Source organism: Odocoileus virginianus, unplaced genomic scaffold, assembly GCF_023699985.2.
Source record: "Odocoileus virginianus isolate 20LAN1187 ecotype Illinois unplaced genomic scaffold, Ovbor_1.2 Unplaced_Contig_28, whole genome shotgun sequence".
In the NCBI taxonomy this organism is placed as follows: Eukaryota; Metazoa; Chordata; class Mammalia; order Artiodactyla; family Cervidae; genus Odocoileus; species Odocoileus virginianus.
The window spans coordinates 1,050,445-1,074,601 of NW_027224345.1; the positions used below are offsets into that span (position 1 = coordinate 1,050,445).

The 24,157-nt window shown below is 37.3% G+C and overlaps 1 protein-coding gene across 5 annotated transcripts in view; it reads right to left on the reverse strand.

Moving 5' to 3' along the window:
* Window positions 1-24,157, reverse strand: part of PHKA1 (phosphorylase kinase regulatory subunit alpha 1) — a 155,685-nt gene that overhangs the window by 130,150 nt on the left and 1,378 nt on the right. For all 5 annotated transcript variants that reach the window (XM_020871664.2, XM_020871662.2, XM_020871661.2 and 2 more), the window contains exons 2-5: window positions 23,750-23,908; window positions 16,880-16,927; window positions 14,643-14,811; window positions 2,564-2,646 (exon numbers count right to left, since the gene is read on the reverse strand). In XM_020871664.2, coding sequence (XP_020727323.1) covers window positions 2,564-2,646; window positions 14,643-14,811; window positions 16,880-16,927; window positions 23,750-23,908 — 459 coding nt within the window. The remainder of the gene's footprint in view (window positions 1-2,563; window positions 2,647-14,642; window positions 14,812-16,879; window positions 16,928-23,749; window positions 23,909-24,157) is intronic.

The following is a 24,157-nucleotide window of genomic DNA, read 5'->3' on the forward strand; positions in this document are numbered from 1 at the left end:
GTGAAATTTATATGAGTAAAATATTAGTAACTGAATTATGGACTTTCATAGGATTTCACCAGTTTTTCCACTGAGAGCCTTTCTATATTCCAGGATGCAATCCAGAATACCATGCTGCATTTGTCATGCCTCCTTAAATCTCTTCCAGTTACAGTTTCTCAAGCCTTGTCTTTTATACCTTGACACTTTCTGAAGATTAATGGTCATATATTTAATAAATTTCCCTCAATTTGGGTTTCCTTGATATCTTCTCTTGATTAGATTGAGGTTATGCATTTTTGGCAAGAATACTAGAATTCTACAAACATTATGCTCCTTCTTAGTGCATCATATCAGGGGTACACAATGTTGATGTCTTATTACTTGTAACAACCTTCATCGCTTGGTTAAGGTAGTGTCTACAGAGTTTCTCCATTCTACTGTTATCATTTTCCTATTATATTATTATACTATTTGCAAGCATCCTTTGGAGATACTGTGGATTCAGTTACAGACCACAGTGATAAAGCAAATATTGCATTAAAGCAAGTCATATGACTTTTTGGTTTCAGTACATATAAAAGTTATATTTATACTACACTGTAGTCTATTAAGTGTACAACAGTATTAAGTCTAAGAAAACAATGTACATACATTAATTTTAAAATGTCTTATTGCTAGAAAATGGTAACCATTATCTGAGACTTGGGTGAATCAAAATCTTTTTGCTGGTGGAGGATTTGACATACTGCAAGAATTACCAGAATGTGACAGAGACATGAAATGAGCAAATGTTGTTCAAAAAATTGCACCAATAGGCTTGCTTGACATAGGGTTGTCACAAACCTTCAATTTGTAAAAATCACAAGTAACTGCTAAGCGTAAGAGAGTGAAACAGTGAAATGAGATATGCCTGTAATTAATATATATCTTCAGAAATAAACTTTATGACTGTGCAAATAACTTGTTTCTCCTCGAATATCCATCCACTAATTTAGCATCCATCAGTGAATTATCCCTGCAACAATCATAGTGGTGTTTCAATGGTGATTTTCTAGTTCCTTTATTACCTCTACACTTATTAATTACAGTCCTTCTCTAAGGAAGTACTATCCGTTCTCCCTCATTTTTTACTCAGTTATTTATTTATATCAGTATGAACTTAGAGATATTCAATTTATTCTCTGCGTTGTAATAAAATGTTACCATTATTTATTTGCTCAAATTGTTCCAGCTCTGGCCATTGGGAGTTCTTGTAGATTGGCTCCTGTTTTCTTTTAACATGCTCCATTTTTAAAAACACTTTCTCCCTTTCTGTCATAAGATGCTCAAATACAGTCTCATCTTGTATTTTCCCTGCCCCAGTCCTGGAATCAACCACTTTTACACGTAATTTTCATTCCTTTCATTAGAGAATGATAGTTACATTCAAGACCTGAGTACCAGTGCTCATTGCCACTATGGTGTCAGGCATCTAGGCTCTCTCATTGAACAGAACTTGGAAATACTCAAATGCACACACATGCTTGCACATGCACACACACACCTGTATTTATTTTGGTATTTACCTTAAGTTACTTTTAATATCAAATCTCTGTGTCAAAAGATGAAGTTTCAGAAAGGTAAGCCATATTTATCCCATAGCGAGTCTCATCTGCCCCTAAACCTAGCTCTACCCTAGTTTGTGCAGCAAAGATTAGAGTATGAGAAGGCACAAATATCATTAATTCTACTGCTGCAACCTTGGCTACAATAGAGGTCAGAAAACCCTGGTTTTTACCCTGCATCACAGCAGGCTTATGGTATCAAAAAACAAAAATCTATCAACAAATAATATGTTTGCACCAAATATGTCTATATTAGACATATGTCTATATTAGACATATGTCTCATATGTCTATATTAGATATATCTTCTTCTCTGGAGAAGGGAATGGCTACCCACTCCAGTATTCTTGCCTGGAGAATTTTATGGACAGAGGAACCTGGTGAGCTACAGTCCATGGGGTTGCAAAGAGTCAGACACGACTGAGCGACTTTCACTTCACTTCTGGTAAATAAGGAGGGACAGGCTCCACATTTTCCCTCACACCTGAAAAAACAACTAACCAAACCAAAACAATTAAACAAGTAAAACACTGAACTGTATATGACACAGCCATTTTCAACACAATGAGCATCATGCAATGAAGAATAGTAATTTCTGAGAGATATGTTAAATATATTATGACCTCATTAAAAAATGACTTAATTAAAAACCTACCTCATATGGTAGTTGTAAAAAAGAGTAATTATTTTTGTATAGTAAGCACTGAATCAATGTCTACAGATGATATTAAACACACGACTAAACTTTATTTCTAAGTAGCTAACTGACCGATAATACTCCTTAGCTATTCTGCTCCCATTTAACCATAAACGCTAGAAGGACGACAGAGCTTAGTAATGAAAGAGGCTGAAGGCAACTTCTGCCAGAAGCCTTATAGACTGGTTCACTATGAGCGGCAGCCTTAGGAGAAGCAATAGGTTGTTCAGTATATTTAAAACATCACAGGTTTAAAATTCATTCCAAAATGAGTACTTACAGCAGTTTTATATGCAGCTTCAATGTAAAACACAAGGTTCTGTATGAAATTAACTTCATCTAGACTGTGGATAATATGAAGTCCTGAGGAAAAAGAGAATAAAGGTATAGAGCTAGTCAATTATCATTACAGGCTTTATAGGCAGCCATAGTGACTAACTGACCCCCTTACTCCCAAAGAGTCCTACTCCTGCTGAGGAATCAAGAAGCACTTTGATTTCTAAAACATAAAAATAATACCACAAATCAGTCCTAGGCTAGTTTTCAACTAAGTGAGGCACCAGAATGTTTTAAAATGGAAGAATTTTGATTGATATTTGTTTTAATGAAAATTCTCAGACTTCTAATTCTACAGGTAACTAATTGGTGCTGTGTTTAAATGTATAAACCTAGGCATCTGGAAAAAGAAAGATAAACATTTTAAAGAAGGCTTGGAGGGAGTCTAAATAATAAGTGGGTGAAGATTATGATTTTAAGAACACAAAACCATATTTTGGAGAGTAAAAATGATAATTAATCTAAATTTGAACTATACAAAGAGAGCTTATAAATAAAATATTTTACATGAATTATACATTCAATTTTCACAACTCTAAGAGGTGGTTACCTCTATTTTCTGCTTGAGGCTTACAGAAGTTAAATATTTGCCTAAATCCATGAAACTAATACATAGTGGAAATAGGACTCAATTGACTGTAAACTTTTGTTTCATTTCAGAGACTAAGTTCCTAACCAAGATACTATACTGCTTCCAAGTGTGTACAACATGATCCATTTTTGTTTAAAAACTAACTCCTCTCCTCTCCCTGCCATCAAGGGAAATACCAACAATTACACAGTGAAAGTTTTTCTCCCCATCAGGATCACATCACTCCCACCCTGCCAAGTTTCCTCTCTAGAAGAAACCAATCTTAACCAGTTTCCTCTGTATCCTTTCAGAGATACATTATGCATATATAAAAATTGTGCAAAAATATGCTGCACCTTGCTTTGTTAATATACAACTTGGAGACAAATATATCTGCCTCATTAAAAAAAAGTGACTACATAGCATTCCACTGAAAAGCTATTTGTATAACCAGTTCCCTAATGAAAGACATTTGTGTTGCATCTAATCTTTCATCACTACTATCAGTGCTGCAGTGAATATCTGTGTGTTTATATCTTTGTGCACATGCACCAGTATATCAAGGTAAATTCTTAACTACTGAGTCACAGATTCATGCATATTACTTTTTCCAATATTTTATTTTGAATATTTTCAAACAAAAAAGGAAAGAATTTTATAGTGGTAGCTGTAGATTTTACACACCATCTGGACTCAACCATTAACATTTTACTATACTTTTAAATCATGTATATATCCATCCAACATTCCTTCCAATTTTTGATAAATTTCTAAGTAAGCTACAAACATTGGTACTCCTCTCTCTAAATAATTCACCACATGTACATTAAATGTTGATAATCATCAGCATGTTATTCTGCAAAGAAATTCCATGGTTTACATACCAACCAGCACTGCCTGCCTATTTCCAACATGTTTGTAAACACAGGCTTTAATAAAAGTTTTTGATCTTTACTACTCTAGTGGATCAGAGATAGAATATCCTTGCACTTTAATTTGTAGCTCTTTTATTTTGAGTAAGGTTGTGAGTCTTATGTTTATAAGCCAGCTGTATTTCTTTTCCTATGAACTTTTTGCATTTTCATATCCTTCAACTTATATTGAATTGCCCATCTTTCTGTTATTAATATATTAATAAATATTAAAGAAATTGGACTTTTGCCCATCATATGTGTTGCAAGTATTTTTCCTAGTTTGTTTGACCTTCCATTTTGCTTACAGTATATTTTTCTTCTCAGAAGTTTTTATTAAAAAGTTTTATCTCATGAATGTTTCTAGTGCTTTCAGTTTCTTTTTTTTTGCATTTAAATCTCTGATTTATTGGCAAATATTTTAAATCACAGAACTCTAAGTTTAAAATAAAAAATGACTATATGATTCAGATCATCAGATTGCAAACTCCTCCTGATCCATGGCTCTGTCAAAACAGAAACCACAGCACAGGGCAGCATGGGGAGCAAAGGGTCTTTTTTGTAGTGGTATTGACCCACCTTAACCTCTTGGATAGAGAGGAAAAAAAGAGAGGCAGTAATATTGGACATCAGCTTCATAGCTTTATTTTGTCAGCTTTGTGTGCCAAGGTACTTGAACACAGACTGAGATAAAGCAGTAAGTGTGAAACCGGTTTTGACAATCTCTTAGACTCAATTAGTCACTTAGACTCAACTTAGACTCACTTAGACTCAACTTAGACTAACTAGTCACTATACCATATAAATGACACACATCTACCATTTGTCCTTTTGCTCATGATATTCTGTTTACACAGCTTTCTCCATATCTTGAAATCCTAACTGTTCTTTCAAGGTCCAGTTCAAATGCTGTCTCCCCTGTGATGTTCTCATTGATTCCCCTCTTCTGTGCTTCACAGAATTTTATTTTTCTTGCTCTTATGAACTTAGTTTTTACTTTGTACCACAGATAAATCTTTACCTGAATTTGAAGAAATCTTATTCATATTTGTAGCCCCCCCAAACATCTCATATAGCCCCTAAAAGTAACTCACAGTCTAATCTGAATGATATTAAACAATATTTTGAATAGTAGATGTTCAATAATTATTTATTGAATGATCTTAAACAACCCTGTTAACCACAGGAGAGGACCTGTCTCTTGAAGCAAGACCATACATAACATCTGGTTCCTGTCCCTTCTATGGAGCCAAGGCACTGCCTGTAGAAAAGAGGGTGCATTGACATGAATCAGCCATGGATTTACATGTCAGTGTATGGCAAAAACCACTACAATATTGTAAAGTAATTAGCCTCCAACTAATAAAAATAAATGGAAAAAAAAGAAAAGAGGGTGCAGAGGTGAGATACACAGGTGAAATGAAGTAGGGCTTGGGTAAGGCCAAAGATGGCAGTGCTGCATAAAGCACACTAAAATATCCAGAAATGAGGCTGACCCAGTGGTCTACTCCACAGACTGATTTGCACTTGCCTAAAATTAAGCCTCTCTCTCCCTTATTTTTAAAAACAGTAATATTGAGATCTTCTTCACATACCATATAATTCACCCATTTCAAGTAAATAATTTAGTGGTTTTTAGTGTTCACAGTTCTGCAACGATTACCATAATCAATTTTAGAACATTTTCACCATCCCTCCAAAGAAATCTTGTATCCATTTCAGTCACTCCCCATTTCCCTTCAACACTTGTCCCATCATTCTGTACCCAGTCCCGGCCAAGCAATCACTCATGTACTTTATATCTCTATAGATTTGCCATACTATTCTTACAAATGCAATCATACAATATGTGACTTGTTGTGTCTGGCTTCTTTCACTTAGCATAATGTTTTCAAGGTTCATCCATGTTGTAGCATGTATCAGTACTTCATTTCTTTTTATTTCTAAAAACATTCAATTGTGCAGGTATATCACATTTTATTTATCCAATGAGTAGTTGATAAACATTTATGTTGTTTCTATTTTTTGAATACTATGAACAATGCTGCTATGAAAATTCATGCATGAGCACAAGCTTTTTAGTAAAAATGTTTTCATTTTTCCTGAATATATACCTAAGAATGAAACTGCTAGATCATATGGTAACTCTGTTTAACCTTATGAGAGTTGCCAGACTCTTTTACAAAGTGGCTGTACTATTTTACATTTCCATCAGCAACATATGAAGGTTCCAATTTCTCCATATCTTCAGAAACATTCATTTTCTGTCTTTTTGATTATAGCCATCCCAGAGGGTGTGATATGGTATCTCATTATGGCTTGCATCTTCATTTGCCTAGTGACTAATGATGTTCAGCAATTTTTCATGTATTTATTAGTCATGTGAATTATCTTTGGAGAAATGTCAATTCAGGTTCTTGGCCCATCTCAAATTAGGTTATCTTTTCGCTGTCTAGTTGTGAGAGTTCTTTACATACTCTAGATACAAGTTTCTTACCAGATATATGATTTGCAAATATTTTCTATAATATTGTGGGTATTTTTTCACTTTCTTGAAAGGGTTCTTTGAAGCCCAAGAGTTGTTAAACACAAGTTTATCTTAAGTTGACAAATTCCAATTTATTTTTCCTTTATTTGCTTATACTTTTGGTGTCATATCTAACAGGGCCTTGTCTAAGCCAAGGTGAGGAAGGTTTAATCCTATATTTTTCCCTAAATGTTTGTTATAAACTCAAAATTTCCCCCATAAAATTCATATGTTGAAGCCCTAACCCCCAATGTGACTGTACTTAGAAGTGAGGCTTTTAAGGAGGTGAAGTGAAGTCACTCAGTCATGTCCAACTCTTTGCGACCCCATGGACTATAGCCTACCAGGTTCCTCCGTCCATGGGATTTTCCAGGCAAGAATACTGGAGTGGGTTGCCATTTCCTTCTCCAGGAGATCTTCCCAACCCAGGGATTGAACCCGGGTCTCCCACATTGTAGGCAGACACTTTACCGTCTGAGCCACCAGGGAAGTCTAAGGTTTAAGGAGGTAATTCACGTTAAATGAGGTCATGAGGGTGGGGCCCTTATACTATAGGGATTGGTATACTTATGAAATGAGACATCAGGAGTGCACACACAGAGAGAAAAGGCCATATGAAGACACGGCAGGGAAGGTGGTTGTCTGCAAGCCAAGGCGAGATGATTCATCAGAAACCAGCACTTCTGACACCTTGATCTTGGACTTCTAGCCTCCAGAACTCTGAGAAAATAAATTCCTGTTCTTTATGCCACATATTCTGCAGTGTTCTGTTATAGAAGCCCTACTGGATTAAAACCTTTTACAGTTTTCCTTCCTACATTTAAATCTATGATTTATTTTGTGTTAGTTTTTGTCTATGGTAGAGAAGAAGTCCAATTTCATTCTTTTGCATGTGGATATTTGGTTTTCCCAGCATCATTCTTTCCCCACTGAACTATCTTGGCATCCTTGTCAAAAATCAACTGACCATGTGTTGCTTCTGGACTCTCAGTTCTATTATGTTATTCTATGTGTCTATCCTTATGCCAGTATCACAATATTTGGAAGTAAGTTTTGAAATCAGAAAGTGTGAGTCCTCTAACTTTGTTCTTCTTTTTCAAAATTGTTTTGACCATTCTTGGTCTTTTGGATTTCCATATACATTTTAGAAACAGCTTGTCATTTTTTACAAAGAAGACAGCTGGAATGTGCACAAGAATTGCATTGAATCTATAGATCAATTTGGGGAATGTTGCTATCTTAACACTTAATAGTAAGTGTTCTAATCCATGAACATAGGATGTCTTTCTAATTTACCATCTCTCATTTTCTTCATTTGTTCCTGTGGAGTTGAGTTATTATTTGGTTATCTTTTTCTTAATTCAATATAGTTTTGCTCCCACCCACCTCCTTGGTTCTGATATTATCACATATATTTACATTTTTATATGCTATAAGCACAACAATACAAGTTACTGTATAAAATGTATAAAACAAGTTTTATATAATTGATTTTTAGGTCAGTTCAGTTCAGTTGCTCAGTCATGTCTGACTCTTCGCGACCCCATGGACTGCAGCACACCAGGCTTCCCTGTCCATCACCAACTTCCAGAGCTTGCTCAAACTCATTTAGGTCAGTTAAGATAAGAAAAAAGAAATATGTAATTATACCGTATTTTATAATTATTTTTACCAGTGGTCTGGTTTGTGTGTGTGTGTGTGTGTGTGTGTGTGTGTGTGTGTGTATGTGTGTGCAGATTCCAGCTACTGCCTTTGGTCACCTTATTTTAGTATAAAGAACTTTTAGTATTTCTTGTAAAGTAAGTCTGGGTTTCCCAGGTGGTACTAGTGGTAAAGAACCCGCCTGCTAATGCAGGAGACATAAGAGAGATGGGTTCAATCCCTGGGTCGGGAAGATCTCCTGGAGGAGGGCATGGCAACCCACTTCAGTATTCTTGCTTAGAGAATCCCACGGACAGAGGAGCCTGGCAGGCTACAGCCCTTAGGTTTGCAAAGAGTTGGACATGACTGAAGTGACTAACCACCTAACATAGGTCTATTAGCAACAAATTCTCTCACTATTTATCTGGGAATGTCTTTATCTCAGTTTGTTTTTTTGAAAGATAATTAGAAGTTTCTTGGTTGTACTTCCTTTCTTCAGCCTTTTAAACATACCATTCCACTGTCTTCTGGCCTCTACTTTTTTTCTGAAAAGAAGTCAGCTGATAATCTTATCTGGATTCCCTTTATGGTGGCTCAGATGGTAAAGAATCTGCTTGCAATGTGGGAGACCTGGGTTCAATCCCTGGGTTGGAAGATCCCCTGGAGAAGGGAACCCACTCCAGTATTCTTGCCTGGAGAATTCCATAGGACAGAGGAGCCTGGCAGGCTATAGTCCATGGAGTCACAAAGAGTCAGACACAACTGAGTGACTTTCACATACATAACAAGTCATTTTTCTCATATTGCTCTCAAGATGTGTGTTTTTAGCTTTTAACTTTTTTACTATGATGTTTCTGAATATGGATCTTGGCTTATCCTACCTGGAAATCTTTGAGCTCCTTGGATATGTAGATTAATGTTTTACACTAAATTTGGGATGTTTCATCCATTATTTCTTTTATTTCAATAAAGACTGATTTTATTTTTTTGGCTATGCTGGGTCTTCATTGCTATGTGTGGGCTTTCTCTAGTTGCAGAGAGCAGGGGCTACTCTCTAGTTGTGGTGCATGGGCTTCTCATTGTGGTGGCTTCTCTTGTTGCGGAGCATGGGCTCTAGGCACATGGGCTCAGTAGTTGTGGTTCTCAGGCTCTAGAACATGGGCTCTGTAGTTGCAGCACATGGGCCTAGTTGCCCCACAGCATGTAGAAACTTTGTGGCTCGAACCTGTGTACCCTGCATTGGCAGGCAGATTCTTAACCACTGGTCACCAGGGAAGTCCCATTATTTCTTTAAACATGTTTTCTGCTCCTTACTCTTCTCTTATTACATATGAGGTGGTAGCGGTTGGTGTCCTACATTTCTCTGGGGTTTTATTCATTTTGCTTTATTGTTATTTCCTGCTCTTCAAACAGCATAATCTCTGTTGATCTGTCTTCAAATATGCTGATTTTTCCCTCTGCCAGCTCAAATCAATTGAGTCTCTCTACTGAGGTCCATATAGTCAAAGCTATGATTTTTCCAGTAGTCATGTATGGATATGAGAGTTGGACTATAAAGAAAGCTGAGTGCTGAAGAATTGATGCTTTTGAACTATGGTGTTGGAGAAGACTCTTGAGAGTCCCTTGGACTGCAAGGAGATCCAACCAGTCAATCCTAAAGGAAATCAGTCCTGAATATTCATTGGAAGGACTGATGCTGAAGCTGAAGCTCCAATACTTTGGCCACCTGACACGAAGAACTGACTCACTGGAAAAGACCCTGATGCTCAGAAAGATTGAAGGTGGGAGGAAAAGGGGACGACAGAGGATGAGATGGTTTGATGGCATCACTGACTTGATGGACATGAGTTTAAGCAAGCTCTGGGAGTTGGTGATAGACAGGGATGCTATCAGTCCATGCTGCAGTCCATGGGGTTTCAAAGGGTCAGACATGACTGAACGATTGAACTGAACTGAGTGAGTCTTTTGGGCTTCCCAGGTAGCTCAGTGGTAAAGAATCCACCTGCCAAGCAGGAGATGTGGGTTCGATCCCTGGGTCAGGAAGATCCCCTGGAGTAGGAAATGGCAACCCACTCCAGGATTCTTGCCTGGGAAATTCCATGGACAGAGGAATCTGGCGGGCTACAGTCCATGGGGTCAAAAAGAGTTAGACATGACTTAGTGACTAAACAACATAATGAGTCTTTCATTTCAGTTACTATATTTTTTAACTTTCCATTTGGCTCATTTTTATCTCTTTATTGAAATTCTCTATTTGATGAAAAGCAATAATCATATATTCATTTATTTCTTTAAGCATTGTGTTCTTTAGCTTTCTGGACACTTTTATAGTAACTGCTTTGAAGTCTTTTTTCCCTAAATTCAACATATGCTTCCTCTCAAAGGCAGCTTCTACCACCTGCTTTTTCTTCTGTTGTCTCAGGCTTTCCTGCTTCTTTGCATGCCTCATAAATTTTTGCTGAAAACCAGATATTATAGATAATATATAGGTATTGATACTTTCCCTTATGGGAATACTTTCCCTTATTTGTTTAGTGACATGGATTATTTCAGTGAAATTTATTTACCCCATAGTATGCAGCCCCTGAAGTTGTCCTCAGAGCGCGCTGCCCTGGATATATACACTGTCACCCCAGGAGGATAGTGGTTTTAGCTTTAGCAACTTGTCTCTTTCTGTGATCCATTACACTTGATCTTAGCCATAAGGCTGAGAAGGGATCTGTGATCTGTCTCTGTTGGTATCAGATGTTAATCTCCACTAATTGTCAATTAATTGTTCTGTTATGTTGTACAAGGCCCTGAGGCATAAATTGTTGGCCGTTTCATTCAATTAAATTCAGGTCCCATTTCATTTAGTCTTTCATGCCAGTCTTTGACAGTTGTTCTAATCCTAGAGGGCTTTTTTTAGCTCTCTCTTTCCTTGGTTCTCTGTTAAAATGGCTAGCTAGTCTACAGGTTAGCTTGTTGCTCGTATTATTGAGTTATTAGACTCCTCTTAATTTCTTAGAACCAAAATCTTCATTGTTTCTGAGTGTCCTTAGTCTTGAACTTCTCCACATTCTGTTCCAAAAATCAGTTCTCTTGGGAGGAGCTATGGATTTTTCTGTTCTTATGGCCTGCCCTACCATCCATGCTACTAGAAAGGTGGGTCAGGCCTAGTATTCTTGGTCTGCTCTGCCTGTGGTTAAGCATCCACTCCATTAGTGGGACTAGGGGTTAGGAAAGGAGTTCTAAACCTCTAAGTCATTCTTGACTGGATTAGAAATTCTGCAACACAGAGCTGGGGAGAGTAAGAAGTGCTGTTAACCTACCTCTCTCTCTTGGGGAGATATCATAGCCTTAGACTAAGAGCTGGGGTGGGGAACGGGAAGGGAGCCTTGTATTCCTGGCTGCATTCACTTCAAATAGTGCTTCTGTCATGGTGAGCTTGGGGCAGGGGAAGGAAGAGGTTGTGACCCAAATGCTATACTTTCTTACTGCTAAGATTTAGATATCTTTGAACAAATGTTTCTCCACTTGCTGTGTACCCTTAGGACAATCTCCAGTAACTTTAAATGTTTGGTTTTCTAAAATTAATTTTCAGCATTTATGGTTATTTTGCTGGGGAGAGGGTCTGTGGAGCTCCTCTGCTACTATCCTCTAAGTTGCAATCAGCTTCTGTCTAAGCCTCTCCTTTAACCAAAGTTGAGATTTTTAAGAATTCAAAAATGTTCAGAGAATTGCTAAATTTTACACAAAGATCTTTCATATTTTACTTCTCAATTATCTCTTGCAACTCTTTTTTTTTATCCTCAAGACAACTGCCTTACATAAATTCTACATCATTTTGTGCCTAAAGTATTTTTACTAAACTTCTAACTAGTCCTCTATCTTTTTAAAAAATAATTTTTATTTATTCATTTTTGGCTGTGCTGGGTCTTTGCTGCTGTGTAGGCTTTTCTCCTCTTGCAGAGAATGGGGGCTACTCTCTAGTTGCAGTGCACAGACTTCTCATTGCAGTGGATTCTCTTGTTGCAGAGCATGGGCTCTAGGGCACGTGGGCTTCAGTAGTTGTGGCTCCAGGCTCTAGAGCACAGGCTCAATAGTTGTGGCACATGGGCTTAGCTGCTCTGTGGCATGTGGGATCTTCCTGGACCAGGGATCAAACCTGTGTCTCCTGCATTGGCAGGTGGATTCTTTACCACTGAGCCACAGGGGAAGCCCCATCTTAATTTTTCTCCTCCATCCAATCTATCTTCCTGCTGTTTGAAACTTTCTTTATTATTTATCTTGAGTGGCTTTCTATTGACTCTAGACTAAACTCCAAACTACTTAGCATGGTATGTTCATGTGTGCTCAATCGCTAAGTCATGTCTGACTTTTGAGACCCCATGGGCTGTAGCCCACCAAGCTCCTCTTTCCATGGAATTTTCAAGCAAGAATATGGAGTGGATTGCCATCTCTTTCTCTAGGGGATCTTCCCGACCCAGGGGTTGAACCCACATCTCTTGCGTCTCCTGCATTGGCAGGCAGATTCTTTACCACTGAGCCACTTGGGAAACCAAAGCATGGTACACAGGTCCTTAAACAGTTAGCCCCAAGTTTTTAGCTCCATCACTTGCCATTTTTCCAGATCTATCTTACACTCTAACCAAGGGAGATATCTAGCCTTACCTTGGTGGCCAGTACATTTCAAAATTCTATGCTATAGTCATTGCTATTCCCTTCCCTTTTTTGGCTTGTGAATTTCTACTTATTTCAACTTATTCCTCAAAGACTTGCTTGATCAAATATCTACCTTATTCCAAGTACCTATCAAAATCAGCTAATGGTGTTGAAAATCAAACGTTAAATCAGGAATCAACAAACTTTTGTTGAATGAATGGTCTCTTATAAACCTCTTTAGTATATTTCTGCTTCACTTTGGGGCTCAAAATGAAAAACCACAAGGGATATTTAGACACTGCTTTGTAGAAAAACACTCCAGAGTTGTTATTAGAAGAATATTAGAAATGGAATTATAGTTATCATTCTACTTAAGTTAAATAAAACCTACCTAAGTGAAAAGTGAAACTGTTAGTCACTCAGTTGTGTCCAGCTCTTTGCAACCCCATGGACTGTAGCCCACCAGGCTCCTCTGTCCATGGGATTCTCCAGGCAAGAATACTGGAGTGGGTAGCTATTCCCTTCTCCAGGGGATCTTCCTGACCCAGGGATCGAAACCGGGTTGCCTGCATTGCTGGCAGATTCTCTACCGTCTGAGCCACTCAAACCTACCTAAAAGATACATTTATTCAGGGAGGAATTTCCCCTCCAAAAGAAAGGAGTATGTGAGTAGACATAATTTTAAGAAAAGGTCATTCAATCTCTGGGATGTGTGTTGTTCTAGAGGGGAGAAAAAAAGGAAGCTTTATCACCAAGTATTTATTTCTGCAAGAAAAGAGAAAAGTATTCTGGGGTAATTCTCACCCTGAATGCCCTTAGTACGAAGGAGCTCTGTAAGCAGATAGCAAGATAAAGAAACTGAAATGTCAAAGATGTGTTATCGTGAGAAGTACATGCATTTACTCAGGAAGATCTGGTAAAGTCCTATTTAATTTATAAACTGAATGTAATCAGATTCTTAGTCCTCCCTAATTTAAGAGAAATAAAAGGAAATTATGTTGGTTGTTATAATTTCCGTTTTTAGTAAAACATCTAAAATGATTAAAAAAGCCATCTGAACAGGGTGTGTTATTCAATAATAGAAAACATTGAATTCTGATTCCAAAAGGAAAGTGAAGTCGCTCAGTCGTGTCTGACTCTTTGCGACCCCATGGACTGTAGCCTACCAGGCTTCTCTGTCCATGGGATTTTCCAGGCAAGAGTACTAGAGTGGGTTGCCATTTCCTTCTCCAAGGGATCTTCCTGACCCAGGGATCGAATCCAGGTCTCCTGCATTGTAGGCAGACGCTTTACCCTCTGAGCCACCAGGGAAGCCCCTGATTCCAAAGTTAATTCTCTTAATATAAATTAGATGCCTATAGACAGACGCCTTGTATATAATACATTCATAAAGAATAGTACAAAGTGGTGTTAATACTAACAAGTAATAAACCTTAGTCCTTCTTTCCCATTTTATAGTATCTGAGGATTAATAAAAGATAAAAATACCTGTCTAAAGAAAATCCCAGATTTCCTGGTTCTCAATTAAAAATATATATTAATGAGTAGTCCATACTTGTGCTAACTACACTTTAGAGAGTTTCTCTGTATAAAATTTGCAAAATATTATATTTCCAATGTGTATCTTTGAGCAGTGTAAACATCTATGTTGTTTTCTGGACAACACCTTTGGAGAAACCACAAGTGCTCCACACTACAGTGATTTCCGTATTTCTGTCCTTGTACTGACCTGAGGCAGTCATTTGTGCTAAGAAGAGCAGGTACACAGAGGTAGCATCCAACTGCAGGTGTCCCCACTGATCATCACCCACTACAGTGGCACAGGTTTTGGTGTTGTACTTGGCATGGAGGCTATCCTTGGTACTCTGACTATACTTGAAGGATTCTACTTTATCCACCTGAAGAAAACAGAAACAGTGAAAAGAAGGGTATGCAGGAAAATCAACCCATATGCCATACATCAATAGTACTCTGACATATATCACTCCATTCGGCCTTCAGGCAACTATGAATATTTAAAATGCATTGTTACCCCTTTCCCCCTGCTGTCATTGTTTTTCAATTTAAACAATTTAATTAGAAAATAATATTCATCGAACTCAGCTATTTCCTATTCATCACCTCTCTTTCACTCTTCAGATGGTTGTTTTGCTGTTTCATAGATAAAAACTGAGATGCAGAGAGATTGAGTGAGAGCAACTTAGTAAGAGATAATTGAGTTGTAAAAAAGATACATTTGTTCCTGAAACAGAGGTAGACATTTTGAGGGAAAGTAGAACCAAGAAGATATATTTTGAAGGAGTAGGGACTCTGTGGGAGAGGGCGAGGGTGGGATGATATGGGAGAATGGCATTGAAACATGTAAATTATCATATGTGAAATGAATCACCAGTCCAGGTTCGATGCATGAGACAGGGTGCTCGGGGCTGGTGCACTGGGATGACCCAGAGGGATGGGATGGGGAGGGAGGTGGGAGGGGGGGTTCAGGATGGGGAGCACATGTACACCCATGGAGGATTCAAGTCAATGTATGGCAAAACCAATACAATGTTGTAAAGTAAAATAAATAAATAAATAAATTTTTAAAAAAGGAGTAATAAAAGGAGCTGGGGAGAGACTCATGGAATGACAAAGAAAAGACATTAAAGAAAGCTGGAACCAAGGTCAGAAAAGAAACATTGTGCAAGGGACAAATGAAAGACTTATTTCCTGAAATTTCAATTTGATTATGTGTGCATCTGATATATGATAGTAACTATCATATCTTTAAATATAGTCCAAAAAATTAGTGACTTTAAACCTACTTGGTAAGGTGGAAAATACAAATATCTAAAATACAGAAAAATTAAAAAGTAGCAAAGAATGAAAAAAATCCAGTAGAGAGATCACTGATCAAGTTCATAAGTCTGGACTTGATTTCTTTTTACTTTAGACTTTTTGTGTGTCTCAGGATGGTCATTTCATTAATCTGGGCCTCAATTTCTCCTTCTAATAAAATGTATTCTTAGGCTCAAGAAAATCAGTTCAGAGTCAATGAGTATAACATGTGTAAAGAACTCCTAGGATAAAAGTAAAATACTTTCTTTTAGTAAGACACTTTTGAATGGGAAAAATATCATAAGCAAACCCAAAAGATAAACCAGACACTGCTAAAAATATTTGCAGTGCATGTGACAAAGGATTAATATCCATCATGGAGAGGAACTCCTCAAATAGGCAAGACAGAGACAGCTCAAAAGAGAAAGAGGTAAAGGACCTAAAAGGCAATTAATAGAAGATGAAATACAAATTTTCAACCCACACATGAAAGGATGTTCAACTTGACTCAAGATTAGGAAAATGCAAATTAATTCTAGAAGATATAAATTCTTGGCTCCTCTACTCCAATTCTAAAATCTAAAACATTTCCAAAAGGTTTTTCCCCCTAAGTTTTGTACCAAAATTCATTTGGTGGCAACATCTGATTCAAACTAACATGGGGCTATTTGGAGTTTTTATTTATTCCACTTACTGTGAAAAATGCATGTTTTCCTATAGAGAGACTAATGTTTCTGATTATAGAGTGATATCTGGATTTTCTGAGGGCATAATATAATATATGGTATATATACTGTACTACCTTTTAAAATCTGAAAAATTCTGAATTGTAAAATTTATTTGGTTCCAAGGGTTTCAGAGGAGAACTTAAAGACCTGCATCACTTTTTACTCAATATACATAATTGCATGTACAGTAATGATGATGAAATATATAAAAGAAATCATTTGTAGAGGAGGGGGGAAAGACTGGAAGGTAATACTTCAGTGGTAACTGGATGGTGAGATCATGGGTGATATTTCCCTCCTCAATTAGACAGTTTCCTAAAATTAGTATGTACTGTTTGTGAAATTAAAAAAAAATAAACCATATATATATATATAATTACCATGTGCTTTTACTAGAGAGGGTACATTAACAATGCCATACCTGTCTGATCATGCAGTGCAGCAGTCCCCTCATCAGCTTCACTACACTCTGCAGAAATAAATGGAAACAAGCTGTTATAAACATCCCTAGATGCAGGAACACTTACTCAGCAACTGCAGTTGGTACATGACCTTTTGAGAACAAGTAACCTTATCCTGGGTTCCTATTTACATGGCATTTACTTTATAGGTACACAGAAGAGCAGATTACAGCTAAAAGTGGAACTAAAACCTGCAGCTGGTGACTCCTTCAAGTTAAAAAAAATACAAGCTCCAACAGGTTTGTGTAAAACTAAGTCAACTATCCTATTAGAAGACATTCCACCTGGAAAAAATGGGCAAGTTAGCTCAAAAATCATAACGCTATGAGGATATTTAAAATATATCCTATGTCCTAGAAAAGCCAAGATTATCACTTTTTTTTCCTAAACTAGCCAAGACTTATCTTCAAAAGCCCATAGAAATATTATCCGGACATTTCCCTTAAAGAATAAATGAACTTCAGAATAACTGTAAACATGAATTGCTAGTGCAACTCAACTCTCTTGCCCTGAAAAAAAAGCCCAAACTTAAGTCTCAGGTCATCACTATTTCTCTTACTAGGGCTTGACAATTTCTAAAGTAGTTAGTGTTCTAATCATAACACTCCAAAATTCTGATTACCAATTATATACTATGCTAATTGGTATAATATAGTAATAATTGTCTTTATTTATAATATAGTAATAATATATGATATTAGTTATACTATACTAGTTAGTATAATAAATATAGTAATAATATAATAAGTATATTTAATTATAGTATAGTAACAATATACTTGTCATACTACATGATACTAGAAGGGTCCATCAACACTGGCATGGATAGGCAGTATGTTTTGGAAGAATACAGCATCAGAGAGCTTCTCCATTTCTCTAAGCGTTCTGTTCCACAGTCCAGAGGAAATATAAGCAGGTTACTCCAAGGAATGTTGTCTGAGAGGTGGCTTCAGGACACCTCTGAAAACTAACCTAATACTTAGGAGCTGCACTATTCTGCTATTCCTTCAAAATATTCAAATGGGACTACAAGCTGTAGGCATGAAAAAGATAAGAACCTATTAAATTATGATTCAGTTCTTTCTTAAATCTTTTACTGAGGGTAAAATAGTGTTTCCTTGGGAGAGTTCCTTTCTGTAAGTAATTTCTGTCTACCAATGGTCCAAGGAAAGAAAGAAAGAATGATAGAGAGAACAAATAGGCAGTGTGTGATCTTGTCACTCTTTAAAGCATGAAGCATTTATTATAAAGTAGTGAAACAATGCAACCTCTATGAGAAAATCTCTATGATTACTTTGATCCTAATGGAAGAAATTATCCTTTATTATACTGTTTTAGACAGTATTAAACATAGCCTGCTTACTCTGTGGGGTGACTTTGATTCTGAATTCTCTTCTACAGGTCACTACATACTCACAGATTTTTTTATCCTATTATTTTCAACTCTCTTTACTATCCAATCCTGCTACTACCATCAATATTTTCTTTAATTTAAATAAGTCTGGGGAATTATAGATGCAGTGGAGGAGTCCTGATTGCCATCCACTTTTGTCCTCCTGGAATGGCCATTGTCAGCCATTTTTGTCTTCAAGTTCCAAATCCCAAGTCAGGATAAAATTAATAAGAAGCGTGGAATGGTTAAGAATGAAGGGAAGTATCTATATTTTGTATTCCCCTAAACTGCCTATTTCCTGATTTAGGTGCACTAGTTGGCATTAATTATACATGTTTATACATACACCAGGGCTTCTAACCAGACCAAATGACATCTTCTATCTTTTTGAGGATATGGATCTATGTGCTTGTGAACTGACTGATATAAATTCAATCAGATAAGCATGAGCCTCTATCAGGCTTTGTAAAACATAAAGAAAAGGGAGACAGGACAGATATGTGTCTAAAAAATACGAAACTACAAAAAGAAAAACCATAAACTACAAATATAGTGTATGTAACAATTCTGGCTTATCCTCAGAAATCCAACTCCTCTATGAATCCTTTCTTGCCTTGTTCAAGGGAAATTAGACTTTTCAGCCTGTGTGTTCCCACAGAACTTTGTACTTATCTCCTATATACAGTACCTACATTATCTGTCCTAATGTGCTGTAACTATGTTTATACATCTCCCCGCCTCCAATTAGGCTATGAACTTCTTAAGAAAAAGAGGCAGACAGATTCAGAAATAAACTTTTAAATTAATGGATTAAGCAGACTGTATTTTTAAAAATACATATTTCATGTCTGCAAGTAACTCTAAAATGGCTCACCAAAAAAAAAGCTGTGCACCTGTATGTGCACATGTTTATAGAGGGGATGCAAGTATGACAAAATGTTAAAAGCTAGTGAATCTTAGATAAAGAGTACATACAAATATATTTATTTTACAATTTCTAATATTTTCTGTAAATTTACAAGTTAAAAAATAAAAAAAGTTGAGATTTAAATATAAACATTTTGTTCCGTTTAATTTTTATATCTATTGCAGGGCTTGGCACATAACAATTACACAAGGTTTGCTAAATGAAAAACTGAACATGTTGAATGGCATTGACCATAAGTGATTTAGAAGTTCCAAGAAAACAGTCCTGAGAAAGAAGTGATCACTGTAAAAGTGAGAAGTCTATGAATACAGGAACCACAGAAAAAGTAGGATTGACATCTGGCTTCATAGGTGAAGAAACAGCTCATAAAACAATTTGGAGATGGAAATGTCTATGGCTTCCCTGGAGGAGGGAGGAAAAATTCAAAAGGACTGAACCTGAAGTCATAAGATCCAGATAGTATTCATGGTACCACCAAATGCCAACTTCATCTCCCTATGTCAGTCCCTTCCCCTGTAAATTAGGGAAAATGATACTTAACTCACAGGATGTTATGGGAATAAAATACTAGTAATTATGGGAAAGCGTGGCTTCCTTGGTGGCTCAGACAGTGAAGAATCTGCCCACAATGCAGGAAAACTGGATTCAATCCCTAGGTTGAAAGAGCTCCTGGAGAAGGGAATGGCTACCCACTCCAGTATTCATGCCTGGAAAATTCCATGGACAGAGGAGCCTGGCAGGCTACAGTCTATGGGATTGCAAGAGTCAGACACGACTGAGCAACTCACAACACACACATATAGTACAATGAAAAGTCTTTACACATATGTCAGACATTTTCATCAAGCAACTGGTAGAGAGGTAATGAAGATACCAACCTGGCTGGAACTGGGGGTAGAATGCAGGGGACCAGCATGATATAATATTGAGAAAGCAGCCTAGGACCAAACCCTAAAGAGTCTGGACCATCAATCTAAAACATTTGGATTTTACTTGTAGGGAAATGAGAGCTAAAGAAAGATTGCTGAGAATGAAAATAGACAATTTATGCGTCGTTTTCACAAAAGTGTTAAGTGATCAGGGTTTAAACTAAGGCTGAGGCAGCAGGGAATAGAAAGGAGGGGATAGATTCAAGAAAAATGTAAGAATTAACAGACTTTGGTCTTCATGTATCAAAAGGCAAAAGAGACAAGTCAAAAATCACCTTAAGGGAAGCACTTTTCAAAACACTATAGAACACTATGCTGTGCTTAGTCGCTCAGTCATGTCCAACTCTTTGCAACCCCATGGACTGTAGCCTGCCAGGCTCCTCTGTCCATGGGGATTCTCCAGGCAAGAATACTGGAGTGGGTTGCCATGTCCTCCTCCAGGGGATCTTCCCGACCCAGGGATCAAACCCAGGTCTCCCACATTGCAGGTGGATTCTTTACCGTCTGAGCCACCAGGGAAGCCCAAGAATACTGGAGTGGGTAGCCTATCCCTTCTCCAGGGGAACTTCCCAACCCAGGAATCAAACCAGCACTAGTCCAGGAAATTCTGGAAAGACTGTAAAATACATCCCTGTCTTAGATTCAAAATGCACATCAGTATATTAAAGGCTCGGAGAAAGTACAGAGTAAAGAAACCTGCCGTTTAACATAGCTCCAAACTTAGTTGATCTAGTGTTCCGTGGAACACACTATGGAAATGTTCGAAGTAAGGTTGTCCAGGTGACTAGTTGAATGAGGACACCAATAAGAAAAAAGGGACATTTGGTGAGTTTTTGTTGTTTAGTAGTCTATTTTGTTTGTTTTTAGTAGGGAAGCTGAGGTATCAGACCTGATTTTGAGAAGCCACGATATATTCAGGTGCAACTGACCAGAAGACAAATGAAAATCTGGGATTGAAACTGAAGTGAGGTTAAAGTTAAAGATGAAGCTTTGGAAGTCATTCTCATAAAGGCAACATTTAAAGCCATGAGAAAAAATGAGAGACTACACAAACAGAATAAAACTGAGGAAGAAGTTTTTCAGTTGGGGGCAGTCAAAGAGCTAACTCTATTTGTGTGCCTATTTATTTTTATGGGTGTGAATTTATATCTGTGTGACTAAGAGAAACAGCATTTGTAAAAACATATATGTACATACTTCTCTTCTCAATCTAGGATAGATAGTCACCTAAGTTCTTGTCCCCTTTTCATCCAGAATTTCCTTAGTTCTTTGACATTATTTCTCAGAGAGAAACCTAGATAAGAGTTAGAAGGGCAGAAATGACTAACAATCAGTGGTTTGGGAAAATCCACACAGTAATGGAAAGTTGACAGTAGATGGGAATTTAATCTATGAATTTACTGTATTTGATTTCACTTATGCTCATTTATTAGCCATAGATCAGTGATTATCCCTGGCTGCACTTTAGAATTAACAAGGCAGATTTTTCTCTAATAGAGATTCCCTTAGGGCTAAACTTATAGAGATTTATCTAAGTTGTTCTAGGGTGAGGTCCAGTAAAGGTATTTCTTAAAAGCTTCTCAAGTCATTCCAATCCACAGCCAGAATCAAACCAGCACTAGTCCAGTGTACCATTCATGTGTAGTTGGGGAAAATCTAGTTCATGGCCTGCTTTTGTAAATAGAACTTTTTGGAACATAAGCATGCTTATTCATTTATGTATTGTCTCTGGTTGCTTTTGCATAGTAGTGGAAGAGCTGAGTAATTAGGTTGAGACTACACATGACTCACAATGCCAAAAATATTTACTATCTGGCCTTTACAGAGATGGTTTTCTGATCCCCAGTCTAAATCAACTGAGTCAGGTTGGAGGAAAAAAATTAATGACAGTTAATAATACAATGTTTTAATTCATAATAAAACTTTGTAGAAATTTTAGAATTCTCACAGAAATGTTTCTTTTTAAAAGATGTTTCCTATTGCTATAATGTTTTTTAGTTATTCCAAAGTTATCATTGTGGTGGTATAGCAAATATTTTTGTGCTGTGTGAAAAATTGCTTAATAGAACATTAAAATTTTAGAATGAACAATTTCTTGTCCTCTTCCTCTGTTAAATATTTTCTTCCTGGGACACATGAGGAAAAACGTCAGCTCTGCAGAATGACTGGTAAGACACAGATTTCTTCCAACAGTATTGAAAAAGAAATCTGTCAAATCATACTGGGTATAAAATCTTAGTTATTGTTTCACTAATATAAATTTCTAGCAAAACATAACAAAATACTGAGATTGAAATAGCAAAACAGAGTCGGACATAGGATGGGGGAGGGCAGTAGCATTACAGATTTTTTTTAACACTCTATATTTTCCAAATTCTCATAATGGTTATGTATGTTTTCTATAAGTCACAGAAATGTTGATCTGTACTTCCTGGGTTAGAGAAAAAACTCCAAGAGCTTTTTTCAGTGGACTGAAGTACCTCTCAATTATGGCTTAACGGAATAAGAGGTACTTGCTATTGTAGAGGACAGCACAGTGACTCTTTCCTACTGCTGAGGACTATAACCCCACAATACGTTAGTGTCCTTAAAAACAACCAAATCTCAATATTCTGATTTACAGGTGAAGACCAGAGTTCAGATTGTCTAACTTTAGGGAGACCTCTTGAGAAAATGGCTGATGGGGAGAGAATCTTTTCCCCTAATGGAAAAGAATTCACATACACCTTACAACTGACAGCAGAATATCTTAACATTAAGAATCCCATGTAGTCCAGAATATTACTTTCTTGGTCATTCAAGAGGACACAGCATCCTGTCTCTAAATATTAATAGTTCTATAGAGGATTTTTTTTAACTGAGGGGAAGGCCTTAAAAGTTGGCTTAAAAGCATCTGCTGAATCTGACCTTATTTTACCCCAAAGGGTTGGGGTGGATATGGGGGTGAGGACACACAACAGACTCTGAAACAGTAGCTTAAGGTATAAAAATCAACAAAGTCTTTACTTGTGTCTAGTTGGGAAAGTCTGCTAATTTATATCAGTTACCCTCATATGGCAGTGGTGGTGGTGGCTAAGCTGTGTCCAACTCTTGCGACCTCATGAACTGTAGCCTGCCAGGCTCCTCTGTCCATGGGATTTTCTAAGCAAGAATACTGGAGCGGGTTGCCATTTCCTTCTCCATACCCTCATATAAACACCACCTACCTTTTTCAGAAAGGAAGTAAAATAGTAGATACCTGCCTCCAAACGTTCCTCTCAATGAGAATAAATATGCTGGAGACTACAAAATACATTTACTTGGAAAGAGGATTACAAATTTTAGCAAAGATCTGAGGATAGGATTTGCCACTGTAACAGAACAGACTGCCCTCTCTCCCTGAATCAGCAAGTTTCAAGTTTCCACTGCAAAAAAAAAAAAAAAAAAAATTCAGTACAATACAGGAAAGCTTTATGGAGTGCAATTCCAGCAAGGTGAAGGAGGGAGAAAAGCAAAACACTAAGTTCCTGTGGACTACAATTACTTCTGTCTCTGCCACTCCTGCCCCCCAGTTCCAGAGTTTTGTATTTTTATTGAGTACCTGTTCCAGTTCATAGGCTTTTGCCTTATCCTCATCTCGGTCTGCATTCTTCCGGTAGGCCAGGCCCAAACCCCACACAGCCAAGATGCTGTACACATTATCCCGGACCCAGGCATCTTTCTGGTCATAGCTGGCTGGAAGTAAGCCAGTCACTGGGTTCTGTAAGGGCGAGAAAAAGGGGACAGGCAGGTACCATAGGGTGTTAATATGAGGAAACAGAGTGTATCAAATGGGTACTGAGGGACTTTGGTTTTTCTTCTATGTCCCCACTCCTGAGTTTTATAATCTCTTCTGACCAAGTGCAAGCAAATGCTATCTTGAATAAGGGGAAAGAGCTGGCTGAAGCCTTACCAGTCTGAAATGTGAGAATTCTTAAAAGGAGATGTTTTAACTTTCCAGTTCGAAAGA